At 38.1% G+C, this 24,186-nt stretch overlaps 1 protein-coding gene across 1 annotated transcript in view; it reads right to left on the reverse strand.

Annotated features, from left to right (window-relative positions):
* Positions 1-24,186, reverse strand: part of Plxdc2 (plexin domain containing 2) — a 405,252-nt gene that overhangs the window by 117,056 nt on the left and 264,010 nt on the right. Inside the window, exons 5-6 of the mRNA XM_051205738.1 lie at positions 17,075-17,197; positions 5,009-5,127 (exon numbers count right to left, since the gene is read on the reverse strand). Coding sequence (XP_051061695.1) covers positions 5,009-5,127; positions 17,075-17,197 — 242 coding nt within the window. The remainder of the gene's footprint in view (positions 1-5,008; positions 5,128-17,074; positions 17,198-24,186) is intronic.

Raw genomic sequence — 24,186 nt, forward strand, 5'->3', positions numbered from 1 at the left:
ATCTGTTATCTGTGTCACCCCTGTACATTATTGTGGCTTTTTAATTGCGCTACAGTAACACATAAGCCATAACTGTCCCTTATATAAATTTACCAAATAAAATGATCAAATCTATAATTTATAAGAAAGAATTGCTTCCTTTTCTAGACTACTAATAGACCCCAAATTGTCATCCATGCCAGTTGGAATAAGTCAATTCTCCCTTCTAAGTAGCTACTGAAAATAATACAAAACTTTAGGGATTTGTGGTCATAACTAGTTATTATCAGAAAAATTAATAGATATTTTATTTTCCAATTTATGCCATCCAAGAAAGGATGTGCTTAATTTACATACAGGTTCTTCTCACTGAAAAATAGTAGTGACTAATATGATAAATTCTGTGGGAAGACAAACTTTCTTTACCTATTTCTTTATGTTAGTGATAATGTCAAAGCAGTCAACCAGAAGACAATTGAGAATGTAAGTGAGCCAATCATATCAATAAAGGGAATCTGTAGGTAGGTAGAGTAAAATAGCATTTAGATCTATAATCTTTGGGTCTAAACTTATATTTTTGTGTTAAAGTTTTTTTTTATATATATTTTTCATAATCCGGGGTAAGTTACTTAACCTGTCTGAATGCTTTCTTATTAATAATAAGCAGCTACCTTTTGGGATGTGTGTGTGTGTGTGTGTGTGTGTGTGTGTGTGTGTGTGTGTGTGTGTGTTTGTCAGTATGAGAGAGAGAGAGGTGGTGGGCAGTATAATTTTAAGCATAGAGGCCAATGCCTGGCATAGAGGAATTGCTTAGAATAAGCCAGAATTTTTATCAATTTTGGAAATTTTTATTAACAGCGATTGAGACTCCTATTTCTAGACTTAGAACAAACTTGTTCTATGTCATGACTACTACTAATGCCAAACAAGGAAAAACAAATTAAATACAGAAAAAAAAAAAAAAAAAAAAAAGCTGGAGGTGGCACCAAAACCCATGCCTTGAAAGGACAAGACTTGAGAAGAACATCCACAGAGGCAGAACCACTCCTACTTTGCTGAAGATACCTGCTAATCATAGAGAAGATGTGGAGCCTGGAAAGATAATAGAACTTCAGAGTCTCTCTTAACCTGAGGAAAAAGTGCCTTCTGTTGTCTAAGGCAAAGGATCCACACATACTCAGGCTCCACTAGATATGGCTAATAGACTATTGTCTTAAAGTCAAGGCTAACCAGCAGCCCACCAGCCTCAACTCTAAGTAGTCCTGCTCCTGAGAGTGAAGAATCTGTTCAGCCCCCAATGCTGAACCAACAAAGTGTTCCCTAGAGAGAGAGATAACGTTATAATCCTAAAGATATCTCTTAGTACCATATAAACAAGGTCTATCATTTAATCAAAAATTACTGAGAATATAAGGAGACATTATTGATGAGTGAAAAAGAAAGATAGACATACAAAGAGTTTCATAGGAATACAGACACGAGTGCATATGAACTGTGAAAGAGATGTTATTTATATATTCAAAGATATAGATGTTTTGCTTGTAGGATGCTTAATGTTATCACATAAATAAGTCTACAGTTGGTAAAAGATGAAATTGAGTACTGCAAGACTAAAAGATACAGTAGAGCAGCAGTTGGTAATTTGAGGGAAAATATTGAAAAACTCTGTGTCTTCATAATTTGGCTTCCCCACAAGTAAGCTGTTTTGATGTCAGCTAAAATAAGCAATCAGATAACAAGAAGAACCTGTACTGTGAAGCAGGATTTCAAACCTTTGGTTGAAGAATGCAGACCTATTACCTTGGAAGAAGGAACTATCTGAAGGATTGTGTACTGCTACTTCAACTCTCATGGTACAGCTGCAGAGAACAGCTGGACACTGCTGAAAAAACAGTGAGAGCTATGAGCAAATGCATATCCATCCAGTTTAGGGAACAACAGCAACTCCCTAATGCAATCCCATCAGAAGCAAGATTTTTATGGACGTGAAAATGGATTTTCTAATTTATTGATCAGTCCTTATCTACTCAGCACTATGAAAAATTGATGCTGTTGGAAAGTGAATATTTTGGAATCTTGAAAGACCTGGAGCTCATTTGAGGGTTGGTATGGATGACTGGTATGCTAATGGTCACTAAAAGAAACATATAATCATAAGAGTAATGGAAATGAAACTTTTGACATGAAATACATTATTAGCTTTAAATTGCAATAGAACAAAGTCATTTACTATTGGATTTATGTAAGGAAGATTTTCTTCTCCCTTACTTTAAACATAACACAATCAAACAAAGCTGTCATTGTGTAAAAAGCAAGTTAGGACAGAGGTAATTTTGCTTATTTTCCTCTTTACAATTTCAGTTCTTCATTCTGGATTCATAGATTGTTATTATTTATAAAGACTATTATTTCAAACATGATTTTAAAGACTATCTGGAATAGCTCTTCTGATTATGCTGTATTTGTACAATGTGGGGGAGCTCAATTAAATAAATGATTTACAGCAAACATCAATAAGAATTTATTGAAAACACAAATAAGTTGGTATATGAGTTTTATTCATAGTCTTCTTGGAAAATAAGTTCAAGAGGCTAGGAGCACCAAATAAAGAGATTTAATGCTAGGTTATACTTTATCTAATTGTGGGCCTTATGCATATCATTTTTTAAAATTCAGCTGGGTTTATTGTAAGTAATCATGTATGACACAGTTTCATAACCAATCCACAAGCATCTATTGCTTATCTTCTCTATTTTGATGCTTTGATGAAACAATGAAGTCATATAGCATCCAGTGATTGTTGAACAGCTGGATACCACAAGTGAAAGTGCATTGTAAAGGATGATAAGCTTTGCAACGTACTATATTTTGCTGTCATGTAGTCATAAACATTTTTCTTAAAATGTGTGGAAAATCTAGTTAAATTCACAGGGAGTTTGTGTGTAGGTAAACATATGTGAATAAAAGTCAGGGATCTTCTGCAGATGTCATTTTTAAGTGGGGTTTCACCTCATTTTTTAGAGAGGGTCTCTTACTAGCCTGGAGATTGCCAGATAGGCAAGTCTGATTGTCTAGCAAGCCCTAGGAATTTTCCTGTCTTTACCTCCCCAGTCTTAGAATCATAAGTATATATCACCACACCCTGTTTGTTTTAGCACAGGTTCGGGGGACTTGAACTCTGAACCTTGTATCTGCACAGTAAGAGTTTTACTAGCTGAACCATTTTCCCAGCTCTGCAAAGGGACTCTTATTTTGGAAAATATTACAAAAAGAAATACATAAACAATTTTTCTTGTGTTTCTGAGGGTGGAACTTGGACTTTGGCTATGTTAAACATTCTAGCACTGAGCTATATCCCTTTTAGCAATACATTTTACACAGAGAAATGCATAACAATGATCAGAAATAAAAGAAAAAAACTGCTCTCTGAAAAGTGGGTAGAAGGACAATTACCAACAAGCAAAGGACCTCTCTCTGTGAACTCATAGGATAGATTAGAGATGTGTTGTCCCTATCCAGGAAGTGAGGCAACATTGAACTGCTTATCATCTTAAAAGTCCCCATAACAAAGCAGGAAAACCACAATAAGAAATATTTCTTGGAATAAAAGGGACAAATATTTAAAAAAAAAAACTGAGAACAGAAAGGAAACAGAAGAATTAGCTTGAAATCTGCAAAGTGAGACAGTCCTAAAGAACAGTGTAGATAAAGATGGAGGTTTTCATCATAGCCACTGGAGAGTGATGCCAGAAATATCTTTTGACATTGTTGACAGTGGGTAAGATGGAAGGCATCACACTTAATGACCCTGGTCTTTCAAGAAACCGTTAAGACAATGATAATAAAAACAATTAAAAATTACCATTCCTAGATGTTCCTCTGATATTCCTGCAAATCCCTTAGGGTACAATAAACCCTGGTAAGAATGAGGCTGCTAAGAACTATTGTAGAGAGTGTAACTATTCCTAGCTTCCAGGGAAGGTGACATGAGAAAGCAGTGGACACTGATATTTTAAAGCTAGCACTGGATAAAGTCATTTAGATCAGGATTCAACCCATTTCATTCTCTGTCTGCAGAGTTCAATGTGGAAAAAATCTTTTCCAAAGAATAAAAATCACCAACATAGTTCATAGCTTTTAAAAAGTTGTTGTATTTAGTTTAAGTTTTATATTATTCACTTTATGGCATAGATAGATTTCAGAAGAGAAGAACACAGTGAATGAATTTGTATTACAACTGTCCATTAAGTGTTAACCACACCCACTAATAATATACATTGCCAGAATTACTCTTGTAACTACCAACTGCCTTAAAAATTACATCTGCTGTTCTTGTTACTTTATTTATATATTCTTTGTCTAGCAGACCTACAATATACTGTCAGCAGAGTATGGAGTCAAATGCATTATTAGTCTAGTCTAAACATTCTGTAGAGCTTAAAGTTACAATTCAGTAAATTTCACTTGTCAGTTTGCTAATATGAAACAAGATATGATTTAAGTTCCTTTGTCCAATTGGGCAGTAAGGTCCTAATAATTTTAAATCTACTTAAATCAAATCTGTCAGATTTTAGTGAACATTGCGGGAAAAATTGTAAGGATTGCTTTTCTGGAACTCTTAATACTAAAACAACCATTTTTATGTCAACTAATATTTGGGGATCAGAGAAATCAACAAGCCAGCCCCCACCAAACCTAAAATTATAAATAATTATGGAGAGATGAAAAATCATTTAGAAGTCAGCATCTTTTCTTAGCTTTTTTATGATATTATAAAATTCAATAATTTTAAAAAAAATGGGTCATAATGCCAATGATATCAGAATATAAAACTAAATGAACCAGAAACCAAATTTTAACCTGAATCCCTTGGCAGAAACAAAAAATGAGTTTAAAAAAGGGTTCTTTATTTATTCAGCAAAAGAAATCAATAAGTAAGAAAATGATTTGAAGTCCATGACTACAATAACTTGACATTCAAAGAAAGGTCATGGTCATCAGAAAGAAACATCTTCAACTTGTCACTTACTTCTTTGTATCCAAAGATGATCCGTCCATCCATGAGGAGTGTTGCCTGGAATGTGAAGCTTCCCAGGTTATAATTATCCTGCAGGTGCACATGGTCCCACTGGACAACAAGTGCTGTGCCTGGAAGCCAACAGAAAACAGGAGAAATGCCATGAGAAAAATATATGCCCAATTCTATAAGAGCATCCATACACATTTTTCTAAATGTCACATCAGGTCATTATGCCATTTCAATTATATATGGGTAGCTGGAATTCTGTTACTAAAATAGCTTTTGGTGTGTTTGTGTGTGTGTGTGTGTGTGTCCTTCCCAGTATGGTGTGATTTAATTTCATTAATGTTAATGGGTACTATCTGCTCAGATTCCCAAAAGCCATTTTCTAATCAGCATGGTGGATTGAATGAATTCCCTATACTTTTGACAAATGCTAAGAAAGAACACCTGCACAAAAAGCTAACCACACTTTTGAAAAATATAACCATGTCTTTTGCTATTCTACTGAAGAGGTTACTTTTACAGATAATAAGACTTCTCTCCTATGAACTATGTCTGTATTTGTGTCTTTGTAGCTTTGCTTTCAGGAGACTAGAGAGCAGCTTTCAGGGTCCTGAGCTGATTCCTGAAGCTTCCTTGAAGGACAAAGGTTGAAGCTGCTCTGGTGTGCATTTTACTCTGGTGCCTTAATATTCTTGCCTTTATAAGAAAATATTGAGGCAAAATATGAGTTTAAAACAGTGCTCAGGTCACCAGTGAGAAGTCATGCTTTCATTTCATTGCCATTGTGTAATGTTTAAGAAGACAATGAATACCTATGACCTTCGCTTAGCTCTAAATGTTGGATTTTATCTTTGGTTTAACATATTATATACATTATATATTACATGCACAATATAGTGTGTTTGTAACATACAAATGTATGTGCTTCTGTACTTAAACACACACCCCCCCACACACACACACACAGACACCCCCCCCACACACACACACAGATACACATCCATCCGATGTCTGGTACATGCATGGCATTATAGAAAGCCCTTCACATCAGGACTGTGAGAGTGATTCTTGTACCACCCATATCAGCACCTCTTTGAGCTTATTTTGAAATGTAGATTTTTTAAAAGTAACATAATTCTTTATTGGTTCTTTGGGAGTTCCACACCATGCACCCCAATCCCACTAACTTCCCAGTCCCTTCATCTCTGCTACTCACCACTGTAGCATCTCCCCGCCCCCCCAAAAAAATCACCCACAAAATTAAAAACAAAACAAACAAAAACTCCACCTAGCGCCTCCATCTTCCCCAAATCTTCATTTATCCTAAAGGCACTAAGAGCTATGGTGTGTCACATGGTATACCTTTTTGTCCAATCAGCACCACCCAAAAAATGCTTATTGCAATGAGTTATTGGTCTGGTTTAAGGCCTCTGGCATTCACTCCAACATCACTGGACACTCATCAAAACTCCTTTCAGACATCCTATTGTTGCCCAGTCATGGCAATCCCGTGGCTATTGTTCTTCAGTACCAGTTCCTTCAGATGCTCTAGCAAGTCACAGATGGGGTAGATGTTAGGGTGGGCCAACCCAATGCAGGGTGTGGGTCTGGATCTTAGTTGAGCTGGTAGGACTGGCCCCCCTACCCCCTGAAAAGGATGGGCAGAACCAGCTCTTCTCTGTGCCATCAGGGGCACATCTCCCATGCCTGTGGTGAGGGTTGGGCCCATCTCACAGTGGGTTGGGCAGCTCTCCCATGAGGGGCAGAGCTAACTCTCCTGCTGCAGTGTCTAGCAAGTGCAGGGGCCAGCTATCCCAGGGCCTGTGTGGGGCATAGCTGGCTCAGCATGGCCCTGGGATGTCTACATATGTGATTCCTATGACTCCCCTGGTAACATGTGCCATGGAGATCATCACAGATCTCAGCTGCAGTAGGACCATGGACCCTCACATGGCCCTCAGTAGCAAATTGGGACAAGACCTCACCAGGGCACCCCCAGTGGCAGCACAGACCATCAGATAAGTATGGCAGCAGTGATAGCATGACCCTAAAACACCAAAATGTTTTCAAATGGCTGATGAGACCCTGGGGAATCTGCATGGCCCTCAGTGGCAACAGGAGACACAGACATTAACTGAGACCTTGGCTGCTGTACTGCCATGGACCAAGGCATAGCCATTTTCAGCAGCCCTGGCTTGGATGATACCATGGTCTCATATGGCAGCACAGGTCACTCAGATCAGCATGGCCCCTGTTAGCCAGTCTACAAAATTCTCTGAAGAAGTTGAAACTGTATTTTTCCCCAAGGCATATGAAAGTTTTGAGATGCATGCAAATCCTCATACGAGGATGGGAGCCCAAGGTAGTTTCATGCATCTCAGAGAACTTGACCAATCAACTTCAGAGCAGGACTCTAAACCTATAAGTCTGGTTCTATAGCTCCATTGATTCTAATTGTGCCAGCCAGTTCTGCATTTTGTACAGGCCATTGTCTCCCTGCCAATAATTTTAAACAATTTGTTTGCTTGGCTGGTTTTCAAAGTTTGCTGTGCATTGTTATAACCAGGAGATGATCTGGATTGGGACCTCCTGAGACCCTTCCCTATGGTTTCTGATCCATGGTCTAGACTGGGGTTGGAAGGCTGTTTGAATCATTTGTTTTGCAGTACTGGGATTGATCTTAGGTTGAGTTATGCAACCACTCCAAATAGCTAGGCATCATTTTACTTCTTATTTGAAGATAATGTTTCATTATACTGTTTAGAGTGGCCTTGAATTCACTCTGCATCCCTTGTAGGTTATGATCTCAGCGCCTCCCCCCCCCCCTAGTAGGTAGGATTACAGGCAGGCATGCACTGCTGGTAGGTAACAATTTGTACATCTAGTACATCCCCAGGGGATGCTGATGTCTTTGAGAACTCAGGACCATATACCTCAGTAGTCTCTGCTACTCTCCCCTCTAAGACAGCTCTATTACTCTGTGTGTCTTGCTCAGCCTCCACAGTTTATGCAGTATGTTTCCAGGGCTTGAACTGCTTGGACAATGCTACTCTCATTCCTCCAACCTCATCCCCAAGCCTTGTAGTCCCCACAGCCTATAATCTGTCTAGCACTGTCTACAGGAATGGATGTAAGGGCCCAGATGTGGTAAAGAATGTCTCAGGAGAATTTGGCCTGATAAGGAAGACTAGCCAGCTACTTGGGCAGAATAGTGAGCAGGAATGGGGACAAGGTGGCAAGGCCATACATATAATTCTTGTCTCTGGGGATAAAGGAAGAAGTAGTAGTTGAATTAAGAGTCTGTTTTAAAGAAACTAATTCCAAGAAAAAATACCAAACAAAATTATGTACATAGATAGTACAAGCTCAGAATCCTGTAGACCAATCCTAAGGGAGTAGCACTCTCATTTTCCTTCAAACCATCACATTCTACTCCCTGACCCCCAAAGCCTTGTAGATATATCATAATGAATGTGTTCAGTACAACTTCAAAAGTACCTATAGTCTCATATAATAGTCTCAAACGTAGTTAAAAGTCTAAAGTTCAAAGTCTCTTCTGAGATTCATGCAATCTCTAAACTATAATCCCCTATAAAATTATAATAAAAAAAACTGATCATCTACTTCCAACACATAATGGCATGGGATATACATTACCATTCCCAAAACATAGGGAAAAGAGCATAGTGAGAAAATACTGGACCAAATCATGACTCAAAACCAGCTGGGTAAACTTCAAATTCAGCATCTCCATGTATGATGTAAAAAAAAAAAAAAAAAAAAAAAACTCTTCAGATTTTCAACTCTTTTCTCTTGGGCTTGTTCCACTCCCTATTAATATTCATTGGCAGGCTCTGGCATCTCCAAAATCTTGGGGCCTCCAAGGCAATCCAGACCTCAACTTCACAGCTTTACTCAATGGCCTCACTAGGCCTGCAGTCAGGGACACCCCTGCCACATGCCTGGCCTCAGCAACTGTCCTTAGAAGCAGAGGCAAATTACACAATCCCTCTCTTCTATCCTTAAACTCTAAAGCCAGAATCACGTGGCCAAAGCCAACAAATTACTGCTTCCTGAGACTGAAGCATGACCCCCTTGTGCAATTACACCTTCATCAGCTTGGTGGTTTTAATGGTAACCTCCACTGCCTAAGCTTGGCTGTCCTTGAGTTGGCTCTACAGACTAGGCAATCAACAAATTCAGAGATCTTCCCCAGTGTTGGGATTAAAAGCATCTGCCAGCACACCCTCCTCTAAACTCTTCCTTAATTCCTTTCACAAAATGGAAATTTAGCTGGGTGGGATCTTGTCCTGAAGTTACTACCCCCTTTAGTCCAATTCTTAATCTGTTTATCTGTTTGAATGCAGGACTTAGTTCCATTTCACTTCCAGGTGCTTCTTTTCTCTTCAAAATTTATACTGTGTAATTTACCTTGTTCACTTTGCTCCTTTTCACTGTAATCCTTCCTTAGAGTTACCACCAATAACTACATGACAGAGTCTATACCAGGCTGTTTTGAGATTTCCTATGCTGAATGGAATTCATCCAAAACTCTTCATTTTTAGACAAGAGCAAAAAGCAGCCATATTCTTCACCAAAATATCACAAGAACCATATCTAGGACACATATTAAAATTATTTTTCCTTTGAAATTCCTTGAACCGGGCTCCCACAGTTAAATCACACTCAGCATCACTGTCTTCCATAGTCCTACTAGGATGGCCCATTAAGAAGCACTTAAAGCATTCAACTGCTTTTCTAAGCCACAGTCCCAAGGTCCATATTACTTCACACTAAAGCATGGTCAGACCTACCACAGCAATACCCCAGTCTCTGGTACCAACCTCTGTCTTAGGGTTTCTATTGCTGTGTAGAGATACCATGACCATACAACTCTTATAAGGCAAACACTTAATTGTGGTATCTTACAGTTTCAAAGGTTTAGTTCATTATTATCATGGCGTGACATGGTGGCATGCAGGCAGACACGGTACTATAAAAGTAGCCTAGTGTCCTGCATCTTGATTTACAGACAACAGGAAGTGGACTGTCTCACTGAGCATGGCTTGAGCATATATGAGACCTCAAAGCCAACCTCCACAGTGACACACTTCATCCAATAAGGCAAAACTTGCTCCAACAAAGTTACTGTTCTTCAAAACACCACACCTTACTATGTCCCACTATCCTGAGGTGCCTCTGCCCTATTAGTCTAGAAGGTGGAGGCCCAATGAAGGACTTGTCTTTACTCTGGATATCAAAGAGAGCCCCCCCCCCACACATATATATATATATATGTGTGTGTGTGTGTGTGTGTGTGTGTGTGTGTGTGTGTGTGTGTGTGCCAGATGAAACAGAACTAAATGAGTGAAAGGCCATACTGACAAAATTTACCTGTTATCTGCTTTTTCAAATTTATTGCTGTGTGATAGAATTAATACTCAGCAACTGCTCTGGGCCTAAGTAATGATTCCAGAACTAGCTGGATTTTTAAAATAGTCTTCATACTTAAATACTTTGATTAATTAATTATAAAGTTTTAAAAGATGCTAAAATATAGAAATAACACCAAAACATTCCTGAAATTAAGCCTGGAGTCATAGGAAATATTCAGCCCTGTCATGGGTGGAGACAAAGGCTCTCTTTCCTATAGACATCACTGTGTTTATGGCATCATGTTATAAAACTAGAAAATATTAAAACACACTGTGATGTGGGATGTCCTTCTGTATGCTGTGAATATGTGTTGCTTTTTTTGGTTTATGAAGAAAGCTATTTTGGCCAATGGCTAAGTGGGAAATCCAAACAGAGTTATGGAGAAAAAGAAGGCAGAGTTGGGAAGATGCCATGTACTGGCAGGGCAAACAAGATGTGAAGTAAGAAGCCATGACTTTCATGGTAAAACATAAAATAACAGAAATGAGTTAATTTAATCATGAGAGCTAGTTAGAAATGTGCCTAAGCCATTAGCCAAATAATTGTAATTAATGTCAAGACTTAAAGTGCTTATTTTGGCACTGGCTGGTGGGATAAAAAAACCTCTGACTAAAACACTGTTTGTTAAAATTTTTAAAAATAATATTGCATGTACAAGAATCTTCTGATCATGCCCCCATGTCTAGCCCACAAACGGTTTTAATGTATACCTCCTGCCACAGGTAAAGATAGACCATTAACTGCCTCCAAGTCTCTCTAACTCAGAGTCAATTCACCTGCATAAAGGTATTTCCTCTTTATAGTTTCCCTCTGGTATCTGCATTTGATTAAAAAAAAATACAGTGGTTTCCCTTTCTTTGTGTAAATGACAGGTTAACATAAATTGATATTTGAGTGCAAATTCTGATGAAGATTTTCCTAACAAACTGTTAGCAATGAGTGAAAAGATAGTACTGAACACAAAAGGCTTTACGTTGTGGAGTGGCATAGTAGATACACATTTGCTTACTTTTTATGGAAACACTTTGTAGTAAACTGCTTTTATTGAGTTACAAAACTGGCCAAATATTTCTTCTATTTTGTTTACTGGAGAACATAGGTTTTAAGTTTCAGATCTTATTGAATAGTGCTGAGGTCGAACACTCCATGGTAGACAGGTGAGTATGAGTGTCTTTTTATAGGGTTTGCCTTCTGCTTACTACAGTGAACAATGGTGGTATAAAGAAAGTAAAAGAAAGCCACCCATTAAAAACCCCAGTCCACAGTTCAGAAAGCTAAGAGATCTACCCCTGTCCTGACCTACCTGCCTTGGCTCTCTGAAGATGTTTAAGCATGCACAGCCATCCACATGAATTGCTGTAGCAGCCCAGAGAGCACTGGAGCTCAGCTTCCTCAATCATACTTGAATTCCCAGATCATTAATGGATGGAAGCCTTTGACATTCAAAATATCAGCATAACTAGAAGAAACTAATGTTGCTGATGAAGGGCACTATCAGCTTTGCTTTTCTTCTGATTCTATGCTTGATCAGGTTTCTGATCACTATTAGGAACTATACAATCTAACTTGCTCTTTATGAACCATCAAATTATTTTTTTCTAATAGAAGATACTATTTTATAGATCTCCGATTTTTGCATATTAATATTCATGACTCACATAGACTGCAGTTATCTGGCTAGCTAGAACATTTAGAAGCATCAACTTGCTTTTAAAATTGGTGCTTTAATTCTAACATTACAAGAAACTGTGAGACCTGTAGCTGTCCCCACTGGGAGGATTTTCCTATCCTGCAGTAGATGTCAATGATCCTACCTAATTAATTCAGAGGCTACTTCAGCAAGTTGCTATGACATAAAAACCTATACAGTATTTCAAGTTGCTTCATTTATTAATAAATAGCATAGTGGTAATAGCTTTCACTATATCATGGGAATTATATATCCCCTTGGCCATCATACAAAAGTTACATCACGGAGAAATAATAATTTATTCTTGGGTGTTAATGATTCCAAAATTTTTAGAAGTAAAAATTCATCTTAAATAATTATCATTTTATTTATTCAGTCATTGATTATTTATTGTGGCACACCATCTTCTATGATGGTATGCTAGGTAATGAAGATAGATTTCTTAGTAATAGTTATCTTTGTCTAGAACTTAGAGGCTACTTGGGAAAGTTTATATTAATTTATAACAATAATTGTAATAAAGAAATAGGCAACATTAGAGCATATAGGAGAGGAACATACTAATGTACTTTATGATGTTTTTATGTTAGTAACATAAAAACCTTTATCTTAACTTCCTGTGCTCATCTGGCCCCATTGGCAGAGGCATGGGTGAACCAGCTGTTCCCATTATTTACCTGTCATGTGGCAGCATTGGTGGGGGAGATGCCCCCCCCATCAATGCCTGAGGCAGGAGGGAAAGCTGGCCCTAGGTCCTAAGAGTGAGAAAGCTGTCCCTGCTTGCCACTAGGCATAACACTCAGGAAAGCAGGCCCTAAATCTTGCATTGGCAGAAAGCCAACCCATTTGTGGAAGTGTGGGTGAGCTAGCCCCAAAGCTGTGAGCACAGGAGAGCTCTCTCCATTGTTCATCTTTCATGTGGCTGGGGAGAGCTGACTCTGACACCATAAGGGCAGGACTATTGCCTCTGTCACCCACTAGCTGCAACACTTGGAAGGGCAGACCCTGAACATTGTTTGGACAGCACATTAGAACCAACCCCATTGGAAGAGGTGTGAGCCATCCCTGATGGTGTGATCATTGGGAAGCTGTCCCTGTTGCCCATCTGTCATGTGGTGTGGGTAAGATGCTCTCCTCCTCCTTCTCTTCCTCCCCCATTCATCAATTCTGAGGCAGGTGGGATAGCCAGCCATCAGGTCATAAGAGAAGAGTGGAAGAGTTTGCCCTGCACATCATCAGCCGCAGCGTTTGGATAGTGGCCCCTACACCATGACTGGGCAACACAATATAGCTGGCCCTGAATTTGAGTTGTAGGTGTGGCAGATCTGACCCTGAAGACATAAAAGCAAGAGAATTGGCCCTACTCCTTGATCAACACTTCAAGAGGTAATTCACCAAGGCAATTCAGGAGAGTTCACCCTGATGGTGAGAACAAGAGCTGACCAACACTGAAACTACCCAGGCCCTGAACCAGGGTTGTCTGTTGGCCAACCCCAATATCTACACCATCTCAAACCTGCAGGATTTCCACCTCACAGGGCAATGGCAGGATAACCAAGAGTAGTTACAGTGACAGCCCAGTATCAGTAGTGTATCAGAAACCATAGGCCTCAAACCAGACCAATAACTCTTTGCAGTGAATAATTGCAAGTAAATGTATGTGGATAAAAGGGTTTATTGAATGGCTCACTGTGTCATGCTACATCTTCCGTGACAAGACTGACATTTTTCCTTCTCTCTCTCTTTTTTACATTTTTTCTTTTTTCTCTTTTATTTCATTTGTGGAGGGTTTCAGGGGCAGAGGGTAGATATGAAGGGACAGGTAAATAAATGGGATGAAGGTGCATGATGTAAAAGACACAAATGTTATTTTATATTTTAAATAGTCTGCAAAATTCTCTTTGAAATATATTTCTTGTGATACAAACTATTCTTTGCCTATAATTTCATGTCCTTACTCAAAGTTACACGTTTTAATAAGCTATAAAAATAAGTATTCATTTATGGCTCTAACCTAAATTCTCTTATTTGACTTTTAATGATATTTAATGATACATTATAGGATTTCTCTTATTACTTTATGTGGTGGCTTGAATAAGAATGAATCCCATAGGCCCATGTGTTTGAATGCTTATTCATCAAGGAATGCTATTTAAAAGGATTAGAAGGATTAGAGGTGTGACCTTATTGAAGGGACTATGTTACTTTGGGAATGAGCTTTGAGGTTTCAAAAGTCTTTATCAACTCCAGTGTCTTTCTCTGTGCCTAGGAGGTAGCTCTCAACTACTCACCTACTTCTCTCCCACCATGACTGCCATCATGCCCCCTCCATAATGATAATGGACTAAGATACTGAAACTGTAAGCAAATGCCATGAGGGGCCCGAGCACTCACCCAGCCCTCTGCTTTGGCAGCTATGACAGGCTGCAGAAAGGACCCAGCAACATGTGCTGAGCTCCTGACTTTTCCCTAATCACTAGGAAGCCAAATGTCCTTCATGTATGGAACAGAACCAATCAGAAGTTAGATGGCAGGATCTGGATGTACTTTACTGATAATAGTGGAATGCAGGACATAATAACTGCCCTGCTAGGACCTTTAGGTACAGAGACCTTATAGCAGCTGCAGCTGTTCAATCATCTCAGGACAGGTTGCCCAATTTCAGAGGTACACCAATCCTGAGACTGTTGTTATGCAACCAGCAGCCCCCCCCAAGATACTCTCTTGCTCTACCCCAATATGCCCTGCCCTGGGTCCCTCCTACTACACCCACTGTGTTGGATGGAGTTACAAGTTAACTTGTGTTAACTTGTAAATTAAAGATTCTTTGGTTTTCATCAGATCTGGTCTCTTAGTGTTTTGGGGGGTTCAGAGTTGGAGCACAACATGACCAATTAAATGCTTCATCTTTTAAGAGATGCTGTGTCATAGTTTTTCTTCACAATAGAATAGTGACTAAGCAGAAGTTGGTACCAGGGAGCAGAGAATTGCTGTGATAGACCTGACTATGTTATTTGTTGGAGGAATATGGAAGAATTTGAAACTCTGGACTAGAAGAGTCATTGAACACTTGTGGGGCTTCATGGAACATCATTTTGGGAGCATGGAAGATAATACTAAACAGGATTTGTACAGTGGGCATCCATACCAAGAGTGGAAGACTATTTGTAACTGGTCTAGAAGACCAGCTGCTCTTATGACATTCTGACAAAGAGTTGTGGCAGCTTTTTGTCCTTATTAAAAAAAAATAAAAAATAAAAAAAAACTGCCTGAGTTTTGGATTGATGGCATTAGTAGAGGAGATTTCTAGGCAGCCTAATATTGACTGTGCCTGTGGTTATTAGCAATCTGTAGATCTATAAGGAAGGGAACAAGTTGGACAAAGAAAAACACAAAATGTACAATTTGAGGAGAAATGGAGCACCAGGAAGTGTAGTAGAGGTATTTGCAGTGCTCAGGGAGACAATGAGTTTAAAGGAAAGTGTGAGATTAAATACAGTAAAGGGAGTGGTAACCTCAGACCATTACCTTACCCTGCTAAACTTCCAACTTGTGAATAGAATTAAAGAAAAGCTTAAACACTGAAGAAAATCAACAACAGAAAGTTGGTGTTAATGTAATTGAACAAAGTGGCTGATTCTATCCCCACTGAGAAGCAGAACTTAGCATCTTTAGCTGTGTGGTTCTGTTTTTTAAGTCAAGTATACAATGTGGTTAAGAAAGCCCTGGACACCAAGCCATGTGTCAAAGTTGTCCCTGCATGGAAGTCTGGAGATGCCATTCTGTGAATCTGTGAAGGTGAAGCATGCACAGTGTTAGTGACACCAAATTGTTGGAGATACCAGAGTCATAAGGTATCTGATAAAGAAAGCTATAGACTAGGTATGAGATGAGAGACAGAGAGAGAGGGAGAGAGAGAGACAGACACACAGAGAGAGAGGGAGACGGAGACGGAGAGGGAGAGGGAGGGAGGGAGATAGATAGATAGATAGATAGATAGATAGAGAGAGAGAGAGAGAGAGAGAGAGAGAGAGAGAGAGAGGTGTTGAAGGCTAAAAAGAGCTGAAATGAATTGGAGATGTGAAGATCCCTTGGCATTGGGATGCAGAATCTGAAGTTTGCCCTGCTGGGTTTGGGACTTGCTTTAGTGCAGTGTTTCCTCCCTATGGTTTCCCTTCTACTTTTGGTAACACATATTCTGTGCAATTGTATTTTGGAATTATGTGATCTACTTTTTGATCTTGAGTTTACAGGAGATTACATTGAGTCTTGGGAGAAAATTTGGACCTTGAACTTTTAAGCAGCCTTGAGACTATGAAAAGATCGTGGGAACATCTGAAGTCAGACTGAATGAAGTTTTGCAGTATGATATGGCTACAAAGCTATGGGAGCCAGAGAGTGGAATGTAGTGGTTTGAATAAGAGTGGACTCCTAAAGCTATCATATATTTGAAAACTTAGTCACCATGGAGTGGCACAATTAGATTTAAAAGGATTAGGAGATGTGACATTGTTGAAGGAACTTTGTCATTAGGGATGGGCTTCAAAATTTGAAAAGGCCATGGCAACTCCAGTGCCTTTCTCATTGTCCAGGGGTCAGCATGTAACTCTCAATTATGCCTCTGGCACCATTCCTGCCATGCCTGCCATGCCTGCCATGCCAGCCACCATGCTCCCTGACATGATGATAAAGGACTAAGCCTCTGAAACTGTAAACAAGCCCCAATTAAATGATTTCTCTTATAAGAGTTGCTGTGGTCATGGTGTCTCTCCACAAAACTAGAATAGTGACTGATACATTTTATATGTTCTCAAAAGAAATTCATGGTTTACATTACTGTCAGTATGTCTTGTCCACCTTAACATGACCTATTTCATATCTTAATGTCAAGAACATTTTATCTTCTTAACTAAAATTAAGTGCCTTAAGTAATCAGTACATACCATTATCAAAGTATCTGACAGTTGAATTTCTGGATACACTGGGATCAAAATTTGCCATTAAAGGTGCTATATACTGTGTGGCTGTTAGCATTCGATGCACAACTTCTCCAGTGTATATGAAACCTATAATGAGAAAGACAGAATATTTGTTATGAAAAATTGCCAGCAAAATTATAACCAAAACTGCAATGATTCAATTGCAATCATGTTTTGTAGGGGCTTTAAAACAATGAACATAAATAGTTTCATAATGTCTGATTAACAATATTTTTTTTTCTGGATAGAGTCAAACTGCTCTTATAACTTGTCAGTATTCAGTAGAATTGCTTATCAGCAATCCATAATATGCAGAGTGGTTATTACCTCAAAGTGAATATTAGACTAAAAAAGTTTATCCCAGTAATAAAGAAAAACAAACCTCCCTTTTTTCTATTTTAAACTTCTGTAATCTTAAACACTTATTTATCATATTTTTTTGTGGGTTTGTTGTTGTTGCTGCTGTTAACAGTGATAGGGATCAAACCTAAGACCTCACACACAAGCTGAGCAAGCACACTAGCACAGAGATACTCCCTCAGTCTTGAGTTTTCCTGAAATGCAATTATAAAAATGCATTATAAAAACAAAAACAAACAAACATATTCTAAATGGCAGACCATTTCTATACTTTGTTTGTGTTCTTTAAACAATTTGAAAGGGAGCTAAATAACAACATGATACAGCCTTCAATTTTCTCTGTTTGCCAAAGCCTTTATCATTCTGAAGTCATATCAAGAAAATGCAGTCTACTTATTTGTAGATATGATGGTAAAACACTGACTACTTACAAATGCCCCTTCTTTGTGAGTTCTCAGCAGGTGCTTAGGGAGAGGCATTTACTATGGTGAACTTAGCCTTGAACTAACTTTCAATAGTTCTTGTTCTATATCCCTACCATGTTTACAATTATTCACACCAAATTCATTCACACAGGACTTATTTGCTTTGTCGAATATCCATGACAAATTGTTAATCTTACACTAGTTTTTCCTCTCCAAAGTCTTTATCTGCCTAAGATAAGAACCACTTCAGGAAATACTTACTAATTTTGTCATTAATCTAAAAAGACACAATGGAAATAAATCTGCACACACAATTTTGTAAAATAAAATTCAAAGCAAATGGTTAGTGGTGATACCATTGGAATGTGCACTTAATTATTACATTACTAGAGAGCTGAAACTACATTAGACCATTTTTTACAAAAATGAAATATTTACTTGTAAATATTTCATTGGGATATTGTAGTTTTCATGGCTTCAAGTTTTAAAATGTAATTTCTATGTAAGTCATTGTAAAATTAAATCTGTAGTTATTAATATATTTAATAATATTTTATTATTAAAGTGATAAATGATTACTTTCTATTAGAAGGAGTGATGATACGATCTTTTCTTTTTATCATATTTCTCTCTAGATTTCCAGTCATTCCATCATATGCACTTCCTCATAATTATAAACACAAAAACAGACATTTTTCGGACCCTGTAATTAATTTTTTTCTTGCTTTCACCATGATTCATTTATAATTTGATCATTAAAATAGACACACACAAAAAATCTACAGATGAAACCTTGAAGGTAACTGTTTTAATTAGATAACGAAGGGGCCCTTTCAGGAAGCATGAGTGCTGGGCAGCTGCTTCCTGACTCCATATTCTCTGTGTGCTGATGGAGGACACTGCTTCACTGAGCAGAGCAAGCAAGAGGAACTTCAATCAGGATGAAGCTGCTTTCCAGATCTGTGCTAAAGCTCAAGGAATTCCTAGAAACACAGAGAATGCAGCCACACTCATGCTACCAGACACTTCATTCCCTTTTTTTTGGATTGACAGCTGGCAGGTAGCATTGGTATGTGTTTATGAGATGTGCAGTAATGTTTTGATTCGTACATGAATCTATAGGTACTATGTTATTCATTATCTTCAACTTTCACGTTTTGTTTGTAGTACACCAACTATCTCCTTATACTCTTCATGGACCTCATTTCCGTTTGTGATCACTCTGCTAGGGCAGGCCTCCAGAGTTTGTTTCTGAGGCATTGTTTGAACTCTCATATACTAACCCTCTCCCTATCTGTCTCTAGTTGCTGCTATTAGGCTCTTGACACCTTCCAGGTCAACTATTTTAGATTCTACACATGTAACTGTTTTATTCATATTTAAAATGGGCACAAAATATGCATGTGCCCCTACAGATTCCCAAGAGATTTGGCAAGAATGTATTCTCTTTTTACAGCCACAGTTTCTCTGGCCTGCATATATCCCAAACTTACAAATTACTATATTTTAAAGAAGTTTCAAATAATACCCAAAGAATTAAGTAAACACACAGATGAATTTGCTTACTGTAAGAAGTAGTTAGTATTCCCTCTTCTGCAATTATTGCAATAGTAAAATGAATCAGATGGGCAGGCAAGTTGACTCAGTGGGTAAAGGTGCTTATTCTTAAGACTGCTGATATGAATTCTATCCTTGGTAACCAAATGTGTAAAGAAAAATATGACCCCAGACAGTTGTCCCCTACCAATAATGTGAACTGAGAACTATGGTACCCATGCATCAAGCCTATGTGCGAGTGTGAGCATGCGTGCGCGCGCGCACACACACACACACACACACACACACACACACACACACACACACACGAATACATAAATGTTATAAAAATAAATCAATTAAATAAATAACATCTACAAAATGAATTATAATTTCATTTGTGGCTGGTACTATGCTTGCTGTTACCTCAATGAAATGGAACACAACTATGATTACTACTATGAGCATAAAGATAAACTCTGCACCAGAAGAAAGGGAATGCAACACTCTGCCAGACTGATTTTTCCTAATCCAGGGAATACTTTTGAATTTTTCTTGAGTATACGAGAAACTCATTTTCGTTAGCAATTCAAATTAGTTCTAACTGAACAAGAATCAATGCAGTTGTTTTTAGCAAAAACATCTACTACTTAGTTCCTTTCTTTATAGATTTTAAAAGTAACATTTTGGCTGTAATATGGAGTGAAGAAATATAAGTTTCCTGAATGCAAGGAACACTGACTTAGCTCTGGGTAGGGACTACCTAACCAAATTAACACAGCTAGTCTGCTGCAAAGATCCATAGCTGTGTAGACCGTAGCTTTTTAGGTCTTTATCTCTCTAACTTGATGTCAAAGAAACAATATTGTTAATTTTACACATTTCATGCTAAGTTAAGCAATGTTTTGTATTGTTTTCTTCAAAATCTTTGATAGTACTTTGAGAAACTTGTATTGGATTCCTTCATTTATTATAAGATTTGGGCATAAGTGGTAGTCATTTATGCTCAAAAGAAAGCTACTGCATTGCCTTCCCTTTGGACTTAACTGCTAGTGTGTCAAGTTCTCAGCCAGAATCATGCTTTATTCTTGCTTATAGGCTTTTCTCCTGTGCATAGTCTCAAGTTGTGTGAATAATCTGATTTCAAATATGTAAACTTCATCAATTAATTAAGTGAACCAGTCACAGTAAGTCTTTTTGTGAACAAATATCATTCAATCATTATGTATTTTTTTTACATTTTAAAAATGTATATGTTGCCTGCACATGTGTCTATGCACCACTTATGTGCACTGCCTACAAAGGCCAGAAGAGGGTGTCAGATCCACTATGACTAAAGTTACAAAGGATTTTGAGCCTCCATGTGGGTGTTCAGAATTGAAATGGGTTCTCTGGAAGAGAACCAGTGCATCATTGAGTAATCAGTCAGTGTCCATAAAGATGGCTGCACTACATCTTGACTCAAGGGCAGAGAGTTCAAAACTGTCCTCAGCAAGTCATAAGACCTAAGGGTCAAAGGGTGTCTTATTCTAAATAGCAGACCTGGTTTGAGGTGTGGCTACTCCTGATCCTCAAGGCTAGGGAACAAGAAGTTGGATCTAAGGTGTGGTTACTGAACCCTTAAAGAAGGAGGAAAAACAGTCTGTTTGTTCCATATACATGATACCATCTTCCCCTTTTTGGTTAAGGTATGTAAGAGTGGTGAAAAACTCATGGCAATTACTGAATTAACTGAATCTGTCCTCATTTTATTTTGTATCTCTATCTTTTCTTTATTGTCTATAGCTAGCCTTTCCCTCATCCACACACCCCCACTCAGGTACAAACTTAGGGTTGCTAGGCAGCCCCACAAAGACAGCTTCTGACAGTAATCTATCTAGTTCCTTATTTGTTTTTATTAGCCATTTTATTAAACATACTATAACCATGCTTATTAACCATAATTACATTGTACAAATAAAACAATCAATAACAACATAGGCAGTTGATAATTAAGTTACATATTCACATTATTTTTGCAGTAACTGGGAAGGGAATGATAGTATTATTTTCATTTGTTAAATGCAATATTAAATAAAATTAGGTTATTTACCAAAACCTTCATGGCCATTATAGGTCTTATGACTCCAAATTCCATGAGCTCTAGGACTGCTTAGAAATAATGTAAACATAGCCTTACATCAAGTCCTGAAGAGGTCAGAGAGTTAAATGGCATTCCTATTTACTTCTCTTGAGGTCATTTTTAAGACAACCACTCTGCAGAAACATTGACAGTTTTCATAGGCAAGTTTAAATGTCGTTAAATGGGAGTTGACAGACTGCACACTTTCCTTTGGTGGATTTTATGCCAAAAGAAGCAGACAGAGGAGGAAAGATCTTTTCTCTCTGTAAATACCATCATCTGTGATTCTGTGCTGTAGAGCAGAGGTAGAGTCACCTCAGCCCTGCTGCTTCTATTAAGCCTGCAGATCCTTTGCCTTTTAACTGGACCGTTTCACAAACAAGTTAGGTTCTTCTGCAGCAATTCAATTTGGTGATAGAAGGCATTGCACTCAATTAGAGAATCTGTTTCATGACAAACAAACTATGTCTGTGGTGTGACTAAATGACTAAACATTCCTGTGCTTTTGTTCCTTGATATCTGTTATATGGGGGAGGGGGGTGCTGCTAGTTTACAAGAAAAGGGATGAATATGACTGTTGCATGCAATAAAATAAAAAAAAATGGAGCCAGAATTTAGTTCAGTGACAAAGAATAGGTCTAGCATGGACAAGCCTTTGGTCAGTTTCCTGTAAAAATAGGTGCAAGCAACACCCCTTCCAATACACAAATATACATACACAAAGACAGACACAGAGTCAAAGAGACGTACATGGGGAGGAAGTAGGAAGGGCAGGATGGAGGGAAGGATTAAGAAGAGGAGACAGACAGACACAAAGAGACACAGACATAACACTGTGTGATGAGGGTGGGGCGGGAGGGAAAGTCAACCAACCAATTACTTAAAAATTTCTCTAGTATTTGTTGATTGGTTGTAAACTTATACTGAGATGTTTATAATACTTTAAAATTGTGACTCAGGCCAAACTGTACAACACATGTTTATATGTATTAATCCTTTTTGAGATAGGGGTAAGACTGAATTTAACCACAAGGCAAGAGATAGTAAAATCCTTAAAGTCCATAGTTCATGCACCCTTTCCTTCCATTCTGATGAAACAAGTACCTTATAGAGATTCAGAGCTAACCACTGAGATAAACACCTGGAATCCAGTTGTAAAGAGGGAGGAGTAATGAGAAAAGGGGTCAAGACTGTGATGAGGAAATGTTATGAGCACTTTCCTGCCAGCCTGGTTCCAGTCTCCTCAGTCCCAAATTAAGACACAGAGACTCCATTAGTTATAAAGCAATGTATAATTAAGTACAAATTATAGATACCTATAATAGTCAAAACTTATAGTTCGGTTTGTTAGGTTTTTTTAGATATACATAAATATATTTCAATTAAATAGGCATTCTTCAAACCTTTCAAAGACCTACAGAATATGGCATTTAAAATGGTTTAGAGTTTTTCTTGACAGTGAGGCACAACTGCTCCTGGCAATACCACCTGTGTCACAAAAGAAGATGGACATTGAAGAAACTCCTTTTGGAGTTTACTCCCAATATGGCAAGACTAACTAGCCATTTGGGCAAAAAACTGCTCTTGTCTGGACTATTTGACTTTATGCTATATAAATTGGACATGCAGGATCCACAGAAAAGTGACTTCTGAAACAAGATGGACATTTATCTAGGGTTCCTGCTTCATAGAAGAGTCTGCCAGGCATTCTGCAGGACACAGAGAAAAGTGACTGACAAGCTGCCAATAGAGGCTGAAAGTTTAAAGTTCCCTGCTTTGCTGAGGAGTCTGAAAGACACACTATGGCCTATGAACTGACTATGGAATATTACATAAGAATTTCAGGTGACTGAACAGAAAGCAAGTTGCCTCTGTCATTTCTAGAGTCTATATATTATCCTTCTGTGGTCTTTGATGGAGTTGAAGACAGTTATGGTTATAGTTTTCCTTTTAGTTAGGTTTGAAGTTAGGAGTAAAGATAAGTTAAATATAAGACTTTAGACTCACAAAAAATAGGATAGATAATGGAATATTTTCTTTAAATCTTGCTAAATGTTAATGGACTAAATATTGTTAACTATAATTCTTATTTGATAACTGTTTTGTTATATATTTTACTATGTTAAAGTTAAAACCCTTCTTTTTATTTTAGACAGAAAAGAGGAGATGATGGAAGATGTCATTCTGTGTATATGTTTCTATTATTGGTTAATGAATAAAGCTCTGTTGACCAATAGGAAAACAAGATAGGTGGGACTAGGAGGTGGAGGGTTCTGGGAAACAAAGTAGAGCCATGATGTGACCTCAGGAAGAGAGGATGTGAGTATAACGTTCTCTATGAGATAAGATCATGTAGAAATACATATATTAGTGATTATGGGTTAATATTTAAGACAAAGCTAGCCATAAGAAACTCTAGTAACTAGCCAACAGTTTCATAATTAATAGAGTGTCTCTGTGTGTTATTTTGGGACTGATGGGACTCTGGGACCAGGCTTGCAGGAAATTGCTCCTAACAGGGAAACCCAGAGAAACAGCTGACCTGAGAAAGTGGGACCTCACCGAATCCAATCTGACAGCTGAGCAACCAGCATAAGACCTAACCAGGCCCCTTAAACATAGGTGTTACTTGG

Source organism: Phodopus roborovskii, unplaced genomic scaffold (assembly GCF_943737965.1).
Source record: "Phodopus roborovskii unplaced genomic scaffold, PHOROB, whole genome shotgun sequence".
Classification (NCBI taxonomy): Eukaryota; Metazoa; Chordata; class Mammalia; order Rodentia; family Cricetidae; genus Phodopus; species Phodopus roborovskii.